The 14,662-nt window shown below is 39.4% G+C and overlaps 1 protein-coding gene across 1 annotated transcript in view; it reads left to right on the top strand.

The window, feature by feature from the left end:
- The window catches only part of LMTK2 (lemur tyrosine kinase 2), a 42,052-nt gene that overhangs the window by 16,599 nt on the left and 10,791 nt on the right, over window positions 1–14,662 (top strand). The window contains exons 4-10 of the mRNA XM_064390917.1: window positions 736–809; window positions 1,316–1,434; window positions 2,146–2,233; window positions 8,901–9,034; window positions 12,129–12,213; window positions 12,850–12,971; window positions 14,418–14,567. Of these exons, the coding sequence (XP_064246987.1) occupies window positions 736–809; window positions 1,316–1,434; window positions 2,146–2,233; window positions 8,901–9,034; window positions 12,129–12,213; window positions 12,850–12,971; window positions 14,418–14,567 (772 nt within the window). The remainder of the gene's footprint in view (window positions 1–735; window positions 810–1,315; window positions 1,435–2,145; window positions 2,234–8,900; window positions 9,035–12,128; window positions 12,214–12,849; window positions 12,972–14,417; window positions 14,568–14,662) is intronic.

Consider the following 14,662-nt stretch of genomic DNA (forward strand, 5'->3'; position numbering starts at 1 on the left):
GGTTTTGTTTAAATCAATTGGTGTTCCTCACCAGTTGGGCAGCAGAGGGGTCAACATTGCTCAATTTCTTCTGGTGAATGAGGTCTGCCATTGTTACTGCCCATCTTCTGCCAAGATCTGAGTTTTCTCTTCTGTCCTCCTCTCTGGGCTCTTATGTGAAGTATTTTTAGTTAAAAAATGTCCTCCTTCCAGATGCTAGCTACAAATAGAGCAGTATTAGTTGAAGAATAAAGCAGTCAAAATGTTTCTCTTGAAATGGTAACTCTATATAAACTGTAGTTGTTAAGAGGTACAAACAATGAGTTTTGTCTAGGGTTTTCTATTTTATTTACATAGGAGACTTTTGTAAGTAGGTTATTTTCTCTACCCAGATACAGGCTACAGGCTATAATACACTTTTATATTGGAAGCAGAGTTTAGTCTTTTTGCTTTCTTGCTGAGTGTGTTAAAAACCTTTTAAGTTCACATTTCATCAGGACAGTTGCTGTGCTTTTGCTGGGGGTGTGTTCTGGTGTAGTTTAGAAGCTGGACCTGAGAAAAGTTTCACTTGAGTGCTGTTGTCACAACATTACCTTCCTACTTTATGTCCATCTGACTAGGGTTTGGTGCTTGGGCTGAATGTGTGCACCCAGCTGGGAATAAATCTTGTAGAGGTTGCATGATTTCCTCAGCAGTTGCTAACTTTGCCCATCTGAGTGGTTTGATACGTGTTACGTTTGTTTCGTTGTGTGACAGATGGATCAAAGTCTCAAGTTGCACGTCAGAGTCTAAACTACATCCAGGAAATTGGAAATGGCTGGTTTGGAAAGGTGAGGAGTTATCTCTTTATATTGCACAGATTGAGGCTTATTCTCAGGTATCTAGGCCTCTGTATTTACTTTAAAATGCCACTCAAGACAGGAAAAAGAAGCATAAAAAATTTTAGTTGAATTTAGATATTTCCTTGCATGCATTTTTGAGCTGTAATCACAGCACTAATCTGTGCTTTTTAAATTTACCTGTAGGTTCTTACTAGACACTAGTTAGACATTTCAATTCCATGCATTTGGTTTAATACACACCTGGTTTTACCAATTGTTTTTAGGAAAAAAATTAAGTAAATAAGTAGTCTTCACTAGAAAATGTTTTCTGAAAGCTGATGTGTAGATCAGCTGTCAAGATTCAAGTATGTGTATTTAATTATCAAAGCTCTCTTTGTGTTTGTAAAAAAGCCAGGAAATCTTCCCTGAAACATGTTTTTAGCTTTTGTTTTTCTTTGCAGGAAGACTACAAATGTTTGTTCCCCTCTGATTAAAGACACAATCTCTCTTTTCAGGTTCTCCTTGGAGAGATCTACACAGGCACTAGTGTAGCAAGGGTAATAGTGAAGGAGTTAAAGGCAAGTGCAGGTCCCAAGGAGCAAGAACAATTCTTAAGAAATGGAGAACCATATTAGTAAGTAATGTTTCACAGCTTCATTCTGCTGCAGATAAATTATGGATATTGCTTTTGTTCAGTGTTATTGTCTCTACTTGCCCTCACATATAACTGCAAAGTTTTTCTTTTAAAATGTGAAATGCACTCAACCCAAAGTGAGTAAAAGTTGTGTTCACATAACTTAGTGTGCTTTACCTTGCCTGGATGTGCTGTGAAAGATTGGTCAGTGAAGAGCTTTCTCTTCTTGGTGCTTCCTGACATCCTGGCTATATTTGCATTTAGGCTTAGGTTGTTGGCTTTTGTCAGAAGAAATTTCATGCCTTCTGCTGCATTGGCACAAGTGGTTTTGGAGCAATTTTGGAAAAGTAACTGATCTGGCTGGGAACTAACCCAGCTAAAAAAAGGTTTATCTTGTAGCCAGATCTGTACCTTGGTGTAGTTCATGAGTTGCATGCTTTTATTTTTGGTATGAGGGGTCGTGGGAGGATGAGTGTGACTCTCATGTGGCAATCCTGGCTTTTGTGGGTTTGAGATCCTGTGAGTTTTGGCTGCTGTCAGTGATACACTTCAGCAATACAAAGTTACAAATGGAATCTGTGGCTTTGGTACTTGCACCTTCTGTTCCTGCCACCCCCCTCCAATGGAATGTGTTGAAACTTCTGATAGGGATTTCAGTGTGTTGCGTTCTCCTGTGATCTTCCTGGCTTTAACTGTATTTTTTCACTCCAGCATTCTTCAGCATCCAAATGTTCTCCAGTGTATTGGGCAATGTGTGGAAGCCATTCCTTATCTCCTAGTTTTTGAGTTCTGTGACTTGGTAAGTGCACTTATACAAGGTGCTGAAGTTTTTTTCCCACTGGTGTAAATTGTGTGTGGTATATTTACTGCCCTTTGCTCTTGAAATGGCTCTTATGATTGCTGGGAAGTTTTCTGATTAACCAGAATTTTAGAAGGCTTTTGTTTGTTTATTTTTTTAGAGGAACCACAATTACAGTTTTTTGTTTGTACTCTTTTCAGTTTATCATGTATGTTCTAAGTGCTTGTGAGTGTCCTGAAAAGGCAAATACCAGTTCCCTGATAATGGAATTACCAGTCTCTTTCAGTCTGCCTTCAGCAAGGAGCTTGGAGGGCAGAGGGTGTCATAGCAGGGAGCTTTTTATCACAGTCCAGTATCACGTGCACACACCAACATCACATCCAAAATATTTGCTGTCTGCAATCTTAATGTGCTTTTATTACCATTTATGTGAAAATGTTAGTTTAGAAAAATGCAAGAATTTCTTCCCTTCTGTCTTTTCTTCTATCTCCAGAGTGCCCAAATTTTACCCATGCTGTGCTGCTTTGTGCTAAAATGCAATGGTGGGCTCACTTCTGATATCAGTTATGTGTATTCCAATAGCTGCAATTTTCAGTTTCAGTCTTCATTCTCTTCCCTATCCTTTCTCTTATGGTACTCTTCTTTTCCCTACATGCCTTTGTTTCCTTTCTCACGCCCTTTTTACACCCCAAGCAACAGTCTTGTCCTTCCTGGGCACCAAAAGAAAAGCTAGCACACACTGAAGGGTGTTCCCACTGCTTTCAGTGCCACATGGTCCCTGGAGTGGGAGGGACAGCTCCAAGCCTTGCTCAGCCCCTGCAGCCATGGAATGTTCATGAATGTTGTGAGGAAGGGGGAGCATGTACAGAGCCTTTGAACTGTGCCCAGTGTGCAGAGCTATGAGAGACAAAAATTTGGATCCACGGGCTGGAAAGACTTGAATTGCTTTATTTTGCATTAACACATTACTAAAACCAAACAAACCCCAGAGTCCAAGTGGCTGTCTAAACATTGGCTCAGCAGCTGCTTTTAAGGTTTGTTGTGTAGATGTCACCCAAAGCAGAGTTCCTTGGGAAATGTCAAGACAGAAATTATGTCAGAAGTGCACAGATGTTACTAAGTCTTTCAGAAATGAGACAGTTTGCATTTATAAGATTTATTTTTACCAGTTTCACTACTGCAGAATTTCTCTTTAAACTCGGGTGCAAAAATCTGTTTCTAGTTGCCTCAGGCAATTTAAGTTACTTAGCATGAACATGAGTTTTTGGAGAAATATCAATTAATCTGTTACCTTAAATAACTATATTTTTCTGTGCTGCTCTTTTGCTCAAATGTATTAGCTGTGTTAAATTAATGAGGCAGAAGTGCTGATAAAATCCTTCTTTTCCAAATGGAAGAAATGCCTGAGCTTTTTAAATGACTGATCAAAGTGAAATGTTCTGGTTTTGCTAACAATTAAAAACTCTATGCCTAAGGTTAACAGATAAGGTTTTTCGTAGTTTTTCAGTGTAGAAATAGAATACTATTTACTGGTTTTCAAACCTGCTATTCAAATTGGAGTTTCTTGAAAAGGATCCTGGAAAGAGAGTTGAATTTTATAGTCTATCAGATATACATCCAAATCAGATTTAATTGCTGCCATGTTTTCAAATAGTTGTGATTTAATCCAAATTTAAATTTGAAGATGGAGTATCTTTTAAAGATTGCCCTACTTTAGGTATACAGGAAAAAAAAAATCCTTGTTTGATTCCTCATTATTTATGAAGAAGTTGTCATGATCCTGAAGAGTAATCTGGTAAGGATTTTATTTAGGGGGATAAAATAGATTTTCACTTTAACTGGGGGCAGTAAGCTTGACAGTTAAAGTGGTGGTTTTACAAATTTGAGTGTAGTTAGGTAATTTCTTTGGAATGGAAAATGTCTGTGCTCATTATTCTATTCCAAGTGAACTAAAACTTGGTTTTAGAAAATTATATATTACAGTCAGTTAAACATAACTTTCATAGTAAAGTCTGGCTCACTTAGAGTTCTCACTTGGTATGTCCTAGACATTTTGGTGTTTTTTTCTTTGTGCACACAGTACTCGGGGGCTGGGCAGACAGGACGATGTTCCCTTTGCAGTTTGGTGCAGAGCTGGGCCAAGGGAGCAGCTCAGTATCCCTGTCCTTCACTAATCCTTGGTGTGGGCCAGGGCCTGGAGTGTGGGAGGTGGCAATGCTGGAGTAAGTGCAGAGAAGAGACAGGAAGGAAGGAATATGAGGGAAGCATGATGGACTAGAAGATGTGGCTAAATAGGTTTCTTTACTAAAAAGATTTTTAGGGGAGTGTCAGGAAGCTTTTTATCATTGCAGCTGGACTTGCACTTATTTGGATTTTTTAGACTTCTAGTAATTGATCTCAAAGCTCCATTTGTACTTTTTCCCCCTGCACTGGGATGCATGGAGGTGTTTCAGTACCACACAGTGATTCTTCAGCAGAAAAAGCACAAGGGCAGGTGGAACTGAAGTGGTGGACTACAGGTTCCAGTGTCTGTGGTGACTGTTGTTCAAATGGGAAGGATGAGAAACTGTCAGAAATGGTCCTGTTCAGCTGCCAGTGCTTTAATGCTGAGCTAAAGCTCTTTCCCTTATGTTGTGGTGGTGTCTATGTATGTCCAGCAAAGTAAACTTGTTTTAATCCCTTGTGTGTTTAAGAATTCAGTAGTTCCAAAAGAACATGGCCAGGTGAGCTATGTTGGATAGAAAATTTCAATATCTTCAAGTGACAAGTTCTTTTGAGGCTCACGTGGCAGTGTTGACCTTGTTTTGCAAATTTGGCATACTAAGTAACAAAAAATGTGGCTATTCTGCTGACCAACTCAGTCTGGAGGGTACAGAGGTTGTTCTGTTCACACTCCTTCAAACTCAGTGTGTCCTCCTTTTGCTACTTCTCTTGCTTGGATTTGTAGCTTTTTCAGGGCCAGTTGACCTTGTCTTGGCTGCTCAGGCAGCCCTGTTGGATTATCAGTTCCCAGGCTCCTTGGCATTGAAAGGTTTTGATCAGGCACTGGAAACTAGTGCAGGGAAACCACAGCTGTCAGGGTGGCAATGCTGAATGTCAGGCAGGCTGGCTTGCTTGTTTTCTTGGCCACAGAAACTCCTGATACATTTCTGTTACACAGGATTGCTGGTTGCATGTGCAAGAACTGTTTTGGCTAACATTTAGTCTATTTTATAATGTAACCCAAGGTGCACTGTATTCCTTGCTTTAGAGAGCTGGGAAAGAAACAAGAGAAGTCAGTTGCACATAAGTGATTTAAGCTGTTAAATTCTATGGTTTGCCTGTGTTAAAATTATTTAGAAAATAGTAAATATAAAAAGAAATGCTCAAAAGGCTCTAACAGCCCCTTTCCCCATATTAGTTGCCTTGTATGTTGGTGCAGTCTGCTATGAATAGTTAACTGTTCACTGTTAAACATTGCAGAATGATGTCAGGTTAAAAATAGTGGTAGCTGTCTTATTAACTTTAATATATTACTCAGCCGTGTGTGTGGCCAGCATTTTGTCAGCACAGCAAATCCTCTAATGGATTGACATAATTTATGAGTAAAAGGAAAGTTATTCAAATGTGGAAGTTGCATGTATGTTGTGAGGCTGATTTGCCTATCAAATTCTTGCAGAAATTCTTCAAGTCTTGCAATTCCCAGGGCAGATGAGATCAGCAGGATGCAGTATTTGCCTGGAATGCTCTGTAGCTTACTTTAGGGATGTTGCTGTTAGGGGAAGGTGTCTATTTGTGGTGATTGGTTCTTTTTTTAATTACTGCCACTTGAAAGCATGTTCTAATCAAAAAAGAGTCTTTGCAATGAAAACATAATCAAAGAGTTCAGTGAATTTATTTAATGATCATGGTCAATATGGATATGAGCTAAAGAGCAGATTTATCAGTGGTGTGTGGTTTAACAATAAAGGGGGGATTTGTCAGTTTATGACAGTTTGGTAGAATGTGTTCAGTAGATGTAATTTGGTAACTGTTTCACATTTTTGGTAACTGTTTCACATTTTTGAAACTGCCAGTGCCTTCTGGTTAGAAAGTCATGTCAGCCATTTGGGTGTTCATGTGGACCCAGTATGGAATTTGCACAAACAAAAAGCTGCCAAAGAGTACTGACTGTAAGTGTGCTTCTGGCTGTTACAGAGAAAAAGTGTATTAAAACTTGCAAAAATGGCTGAACAGAGAAGGATGGGAAAAAAGGCAAAATTTAGTTCTTCATGGAATCCCAGGAGAGGAGGGAAAAGGCAGAGTGGCAGAGGAGGTTGGAGAGAAAGTAGAGCCTTCCTTAAGCATGATTATTGAGCTTTTTATATTTAGATGTCTCTGCAGTGAATTTTGCAGAACTGCATTTATTCAGATATATATAACCTTTGATATTTACTGTGTTAAAAAGTCTGTCAATAAAGGGCCATTTTGTGGCTCTCAAAATAGTGCAGGGATAATGTTGCTGTGTTGCTGCTGTCTACTTATAGGCAGGGAAGCATCATAGGATAATTCAGGCTAGCAAGCAGCTCAGGAGGTCTCCAGCTTCCTCCTCAAAGCAATATCATCCTGAGGTCAGACTGGATTTCTCAGGACTTTGTCCAGCTGAATAGTGAAAACGTCCAGGGATGGAAACCATGCTCTTTCTGGGCAGTCTGTGCTTCTGTTCATGTCCTTGTATGAAAAACTGCTTTCCTTCCAGTCAGTCTGAGCTGTCCGTGTTTCAGCTCGTGCCTGTTCTCTCTCATCCTCCATCCATGCTCCACAGGGAGGAGCCTGGCTTAGTCTTTAATAAATTATATTGTCAGTCATTATGCTGAAGTCTTTCTTTCTCCATGCTGAACGAGCCTGGTTCCCTCAGCCTCCCCTCATGGGGAAGTGCTCTGACCCTGACTGTTCTGGTGGCTCTTTCCTGAGCTTGCTCCAGTTTGTCTTGTTCTGGGGCAGCCAGTTCTGAGCACAGGATCTGTGTGGTCTGAGGAGGTGGTGAGACCTCTCCTGGGCCTGGCCCTGTTGGTGCAGCCCAGAGCTGCTCCCAGCCTGCTGCCAGGGCACACAGGGCTCACTGGAGCTCAGTGCCCACCAGGATGCCCAGGTCCCTCCTGCAGAGCTGCTGCCCAGCTGGCCACTGCTCACTTTGTGCTGCTGCAATGGATTTTTCCTTCCCAGCTGTGAGAGTTTCCATTTGTCTTTCTGGAGTTTCATAAGGTCCCTGTTGAAACATTCTTCAGCTTGTCCAGGGCCTTCTGAAGGGCAGTTCAGCCCCTGGGTGTGACCACTGGCTCACCCCAGTTGGGTACAAGCAGTGTCCTTATAGAGGAGTATCAAAATTTCCTATTTTATATTTTTAACCTTGATTGTAGCATTAATTAGACCAGAATGGGAACATAGAACCAGTATGTTTCAAGGTGCTGGATTTAATAAAAAGTTGGTTTTCCTACAAAAATATGTGCTTACATGAATAATTTACTAAATAAGGGATGTCACATAGCACTGCTGTTACTAATGCATTTAAAAATTAAAAAGTAATTCCTGGGTGCATTTCAGGCATCCTAGGAACTTAATCCACCTGGGACAAGCCCTAAGCAAGCAGTTGCTGTTTTAATGAATGACAATTTTAGAGTCTGACTTTCTTCAGGCTCTTGCTGCCACCTACAGTCAGCTCAGCTGGGAGTTCAGGGCTTGCATTCCTTGGGCTCTACTTTTGGAATCTGTGTGTGTTACAAACGCTATTTCTCTCCTAATTGTTTGGAACTGCTCTGGAAAGAGCTTCCTGGCCCAGAATTTGGGAAGACAATGGATGCCCAGGATGTTATGCTGGTGAAACAAGTTGTGATATATGTTGTGCAGTCTCAATACAGAAATGTCTTCAAAATATTTTGCTAACCTTTCAGAAAGTCTATATTTTAAATAACAAAACTACAGGACTGGTGGATTGAAAGTCATACTGTGAGAAAACTAACAATGATGGCATGAGAAACTTGTTCTTTTCCCTTGCTTGGATTCTCTTACTCCATAAGTCTTCCTTTTCCTGAATGTTTGGACAGTATTCAATTATTTTCCTCTATTTCAAAGCTGTTCTTTTTTTTGGTAATTTATGGAGTACTTCTATGGGCTCATTAATTACATATCTATTGCTCAGCATTGCCTGGCTTCAGTAAAACTGCTGCCATCATCAGAATTCTGACTGGCATGGGCTGTATTACCATGCTTTTCATATCGAAAGCTCTGGTGAGCTGGCAATGTCTGACACTCTCTTCTCTAGTCTCTCCCTTCCAGCCCCTTAGAAATTTCCAGACAGACAGCTTTGCTGATTTGGAGCACTTGAAAACTCATCTCATTTAAAAGCAGGGGCTCATCAAACTCTGATTTTTTTAATGGAAGTTATTATTGCATGACAGATTTTATGTGGCAGTCTGATCTAGGATGTTAATTACTAAATGATTAGATTAAAAACCCTTAAGGACAATACCAAATGCCTTAGATGACTTTTGTAAGATCCTTTATGGAGACTGGAAACTTGAGGAGCTTTGTTTTATTGAGCATAAATGTGGTAAATAAGTAATGTAGTCAGTTGGATCTTTATTAAAAATAGATTTTTTTGATTCAAACAACATGTAAGGCTAATAAATATCTTCAACTTCTTTTACAGGGTGACCTGAAAACTTACATCTGCAATGAGCAGGAGCACATTAGAGGAGAGTCTCAGATAATGCTGCTGCAGAGAATGGCGTGTGAGATTGCTGCTGGCCTCGCTGTGATGCACAAACACAACTTTGTGCACAGGTAGGCTCCAGGGAAATGCCAGTCAGGATGCACTCTGAAATTCAGCTGTTTTCATTAAAATCCAGGGGTATTGAAGACTGTGGTAGCACAAACATGTGGAATAGCCTGAGGCATGAAGGTGTGATGCTAAGGAAGGTGCTAATTGAGCTGCAGTGCTGTTTGTTCAGCTCCACCTGCCTGCAAGCTGATCAGCTGCTCTTTGGGTTTGCAGCCCGTAGAACACAACCTGGTGCCAGGACAGTCCACATGTAGTTGTTTGATTAATTCTTGGCCAAGTCAAAATAATTTCGTTTATTGTGGAGGGAGGGATGTTAAATGTAGTTACAATGAATCTTACCTGCTGTGAATTTTTATTAGATTGTAGAAATTTAGAACTTCTTTGGTAACGTTACCTGTGTTACTAAAAATGGAAAAAAAACCTCTTTCTAATGCAGTAAGGAGGAAGCTGAGTTTAGAGGGAAAATCTGACTGAAAGGGATATTCTCTCACTGATGTTCATATAACCTTTAAATCTTCACTAAAGGAGGTAGTCAGATTTCAAAGTAATCATGCTAGGAGAAGAATCTTGTTCCCATCAGGGGAAATGCTAGATTTATTTTTAATTGATATAATTATTTTTAATTAAAGTTAATGTAGTGAATACTGAAAGAATGGCAGTAGATGCAAAAGGCTGGGAAAATTCATTCATGGAACAAGTTGCCCAGAAAAATACAATTTTTTTTTTTTGGCTTTAAATGTAAAGGTATTAAGGAACTGGAAGTCATTAACCTCTAAGATGACTAAAATATCAAAGAGTACTTGTTCTCCAAATGTGGCTTATGTGGTAAAACCTTGGCTACCACAGGACAGTTGCTTTGTCAGTCTGTTCTCTGCTGTAGAACCAGCACTTGCATCACCCTATCAGCAAGTCAGGAGCTTGTGTTGGACCTTATCAGTGCTGCTTAGGGAAGGCAGAGATCTTGTGTTCAGGGAGAAATGAACTGTCAGACCTAAGTCTTAGAAGGTGCAGGTTTAAAACAGCAGCAAAACCCTGAAAATACCCCAAAGCCTGGACTCGGCTGGTGGCTGATGAACAGAGCTCTTTTAACCCATTTAACAATTTCAAACGCTTTGAAGGTAGTACCAGTTGTGCCTGGCTAACAGAGGGATCAGTTTCCTCTCTTGCAGCAGCATGGCTCTGTAGGTATTAAATTTAACAGTACATTTTCAGTGAAATACAGATAAACTTGGTAAAGAACTAATCTGTGGATCTGCAAGATTCTCATTGTAATGTTTACTTCTAGCAACACTATCCTGATGCTGTCAGAGTAAGTGGTAAAGCTCCAGCATCAGTGATTTTGTTGTTAGTGGTAAATTCAAGCAGCCAACAATTTTTCTCTTCCAGGATATTTATTTAAATAGTATAAAACAATTTGGCAGGCTCTGGGACATACTTGAAGGTTATAGATGTGTTTCTGACCTGTGTAGTTCAGTGACTCTGGAAAGGAAAACATAATCATCTGTCTTTGTAGCAGACAAGCTGTGGCTTTCAGACCATTTGTACTTTAGAGACTTATTTTAAACCAACAGAAGCAAAGGTAGAGTTCTTCCAGGGCACTTAATTGCCTGGTCCCCTCTGTGAAACTGAAAAGTGAAATATTTGAGCAATTAGTCTGCTGAGCTCTTTGCTGTCACAGCCACAGTTCCAGCTTCATTAAACTTGCATAAATTTCTGAGTTTGCATGATGGGTTTCTTAAAACTGTGTCTTTGTATTATTACAGCAGCAGTGCTTGTTCGTGAGTATTTGTGGTCTGTGGTAGAAACTGGAAGCAAATTCTGTGTCTGTTCAAGAGCTTTGTGATTTGTTTATTGGAGGACTTCTATGAAATACATTATTTTTTCTGTTGGTCTTTTTCAAAGACTGTCTGTAGTTCTGGTTCATGTGTAATGCATGGGTTTGTTACTTAAGGAACTTAACTGTAGATGTAAGATGTTACTGGTTGCTCAGTGTGATATTGTAATTATTATTTAATCTGAATTGCTGATAGATTTTGCTTATGACAGTTAAAATGCAAGCCATGCAGTGATAGGTGTGAAGAGAAGTGACATCACTGTTGCATGTGAACAGCCCACGTAATCCAGGAGAGGATTGTGAGCAGGATGAAATAACTACATGTAAATGCTGTGTGTAGTTTGGATGCTTGAGAGTCTACACCACTGCTCTAGAGAAGTGACTGCAGCCTGAACTTTTTTATACAGGACAGCATAATACTCCAGGGTTTTTGTATGAGAGCTTTAAATGTGCTTGCCTTGTCACTGTGTTTAGTTTTCTCTGGATTCCAGAATGCAGAGTCTGCTCGGCTCCGTGGCTCTAAACTGATTCTCCTTTGAAGCGGTGGGAGTGCCCAAGGGAAATCTCAGCCTTCTGGCCATAGAATAAATCTTGTCCAATAAGTTCTCCCTAAGGAGAAACCCTATCAGTGTTTGTTTTTTCTGGAAGTGATGAGTGTTTGTATAGAACTATAGTGACCACAGTATTCCAGCGAGATATGGAATAAATTGTTGGTATCTGTAGGTTCTGAAACTTAATAAAAATGTAAGCAACAAAAAAACTGTCTTTATGTTTGGATTAGATATAGTTGCATTTTAGAAATTACTTTCCCCAGTTCTTGTACTTGGGTTTGCACTGCATATGAGTTGGTTTTTCAGCGTGCATGGACAGGTTTAATTTCCTCAGAAGAGGCTCAGGAAGGGAGCTCCAGGAGCACACCTTGCTTGCACCCAGCTTGCCTCAGCCTTCAGCAGGATTTAGGTCTATGGGATCAGCCTACAGCTCCTGCACAGAGGATTGCTGAAGTGGATCTAGAGTGGATGCTGAGTCCTTAGCACTGTGTTGTGTTACTGATCTGCTCCTGTTACTTGCACTGTAACCTGTAACTCTGCATAAATCCTTGACTTTTAGATTCGAAGTTTCTAAATAATAGTTTTCTTGGTTTTTCATTTGATACTTCAAACTGAGTGTTCTAAAAATTGTACCTTCTGTTAACCCATTTGTCTGAATTTGCATTGAAGACCTCCTGGTTTGTCTCACTGTTTGTTTGTTTGCATTTGCAGGGACTTGGCCTTACGGAATTGCTTCCTTACATCCGATTTAAATGTCAAAGTAGGAGATTATGGTATAGGATTCAGCAGGTATAAGGTGAGTTAATCTTGTCATGGACCACTTTTTTAAAGGATTCAGGGGCCAAGGTTACAGCAAGCATGCTTGAAAGTTGTGGACTGATACTATATTGTCCTTTATTGGAATAATGTACTTTCAAAGTATTACTGGCAAATAACTGTAGTGAGTTCATGAACCAGAATAGGTACCTTTCTAGAGATGAGAAGAGTTTTTGCTTCTGGAATCTTCTGCTAAATCTGCCCTTTTTTGGTCCTATTTACAGTGGTCCTTCAATGTGAACAAACTAATTTTAATGTGTTTTAAGGACACATTTGAAAGAAAAGTTCAAATTTCTTAATGAAAATATTCAAAATATTAAAGTATATCAAGAAAGTGAAAAATTAAGGTCGTTATTTAAAACATTTTGTAAGTACCAAACCTTAAACAAGAAATTGGCATTCAGTTTTCTGCTATGCAGTGACCAGTGAATGACATTCCTCCATAGCATTATTCTCTGCTACTTGGGGAAAATGGGATTATCTTTTTTAATTATAATTTTTCACATAGGCATCACAGAAAAGCATATTAAGGAAAGCACTGTCACTGTCTGGAAGTTGATCCGATGTATGTTCAGCCTTTTTATGTTTTTTTTCTTCATTTTGATCAATAATTTAGGAAGATTATATTGAGACAGATGAGAAGAAACTTGTTCCTCTACGATGGACTGCACCTGAGTTAGTAACAAGTTTTCAAGACAGACTGTTATCAGCAGAGCAAAATAAATACAGTAACATATGGTATGTAAAAGGCTTTAAGAAATTTCAATGAGATATCTGTGAACATATTTTCAAATGTTACATGAAGGAGTAAATAATATTTAAATTAGCCTGGTGCAGCAGATGTACAGTAGGTTAATCACTATAAACCTGAATCTATATCCTGCTTTGGAAAAATGCTTAGAAATCTGTTGAGAGAAAGTTGGAGCAAGCAAAAATGTTTAGCAGAATAATAGGTGTTTATATTAATAAAAATACCCTCAGATGTTTACAAAGGAAAGAAAGGGTAAATGATTTTTCCAAGAATAAGTAGCTCTGAGTGCCATAAAAAGATGATCCCACTAGAGCCTGATGAAGTTAAATTGGTAGAACAGTGGCATTTTAATTAAAATGCTGTGTTCCTGCTGCAGCGTTTGGGAGCAGCAATTAACTGATGGTGTCTGCTGCCAAAGAGCTGATAGACAATGGCTGGTGAACTCTTGAGGATGAACATTTTTGAAATAGCCAAGTTCCACTTCAGTTCTCAAGCCCCAAGAAACTGGGATAATGGAAATTGTGGATTAGGCTGCCATTGCTGAAAACATTGTAGTTAATTCCTGCTTTGTACTTGAAGGATATTAAATAGTAAACCAGGGTTTGTTTGGTGTTCTAAAAGTAGGGTTGCAGAAAGCAAGAGGGGTGTATGGAAATTTTGTAAAAACAAATTTGCTTCCATCCTCCAAGGAGGCTTCCACAGCTCGTACAGTTCATCTGGACTGCAAGCAGCCAGGGTCTGAAGGGTTCCAACTTGTATTGCAGTGCTTCTTGTGCAGAGCTGCTTTGAACAGGTTTGAACTAGATGATTCCAGACATCCCTTCCAATCTAAATTATTCTGTGTGCAGAGTCAGTTACTTTGCATTTTAAACACAGAAAGATTCCCTGAAGATTAGCATTGACTGTACTCAGTGAAAATGTGATTAGTGTTGGATGCAGTACAGATGCAGCACTGAGCAGAGGCAGCTCTTGACCACTGCAGCCTGACAATAAAGAATTCTATGAACTCTGGAAGAAAGATGAGTTTTCTAGCATTTTGACCTGTAACTGCAATTTCTCATGAAAGCTTTTTCTCTTCTATTGGACTAACTGTAAGATTTTTTTAATCTAATTTCTATATACCATAGTAAAAAAAATAACAATATTTTTTATTTTTAAATTGTTGAAAAGATAATATTTTATATGTGGGGGTTTTCCGTGGTCAAATAATTTGAGACCTTCTATATTTTGTTGTCTTCATTGTTGTTGCCTTCAAGCAACTTTATTCTTCAGGCTTTTAGCATTCTGTCAAAATGAATTAAGTTCTGAAGTTATTCTAGAGACAGAGAGTAGTATTTATTTCTTCTTGCCAGTTGTGCTTTGCATATCCTTTCTTAGAAAAGCCACTCTAAAATAGTTCTGAGAGTGCCCAGTGATGTGCTGCTCTTTGGCAGGTCCCTGGGTGTGACGCTGTGGGAGCTGTTTGAGAATGGGGCTCGGCCTTACTCAGACTTCTCTGACAGGGAAGTCCTAACCCATGTCATCAAGGAGAAGCAGGTTAAACCCTTCAAGCCACGTCTGGAGCAACCATACTCTGATAGATGGTAAACTTTAAGTGTTTCTATTTTTCATAAAACTGCTGAAGAAGTTTTTGAAATGTCTCAGTTGTCCTAAACACGTTGAAATTGCTGTGTGGAAA

This window comes from Passer domesticus, chromosome 15 (assembly GCF_036417665.1).
Source record: "Passer domesticus isolate bPasDom1 chromosome 15, bPasDom1.hap1, whole genome shotgun sequence".
In the NCBI taxonomy this organism is placed as follows: Eukaryota; Metazoa; Chordata; class Aves; order Passeriformes; family Passeridae; genus Passer; species Passer domesticus.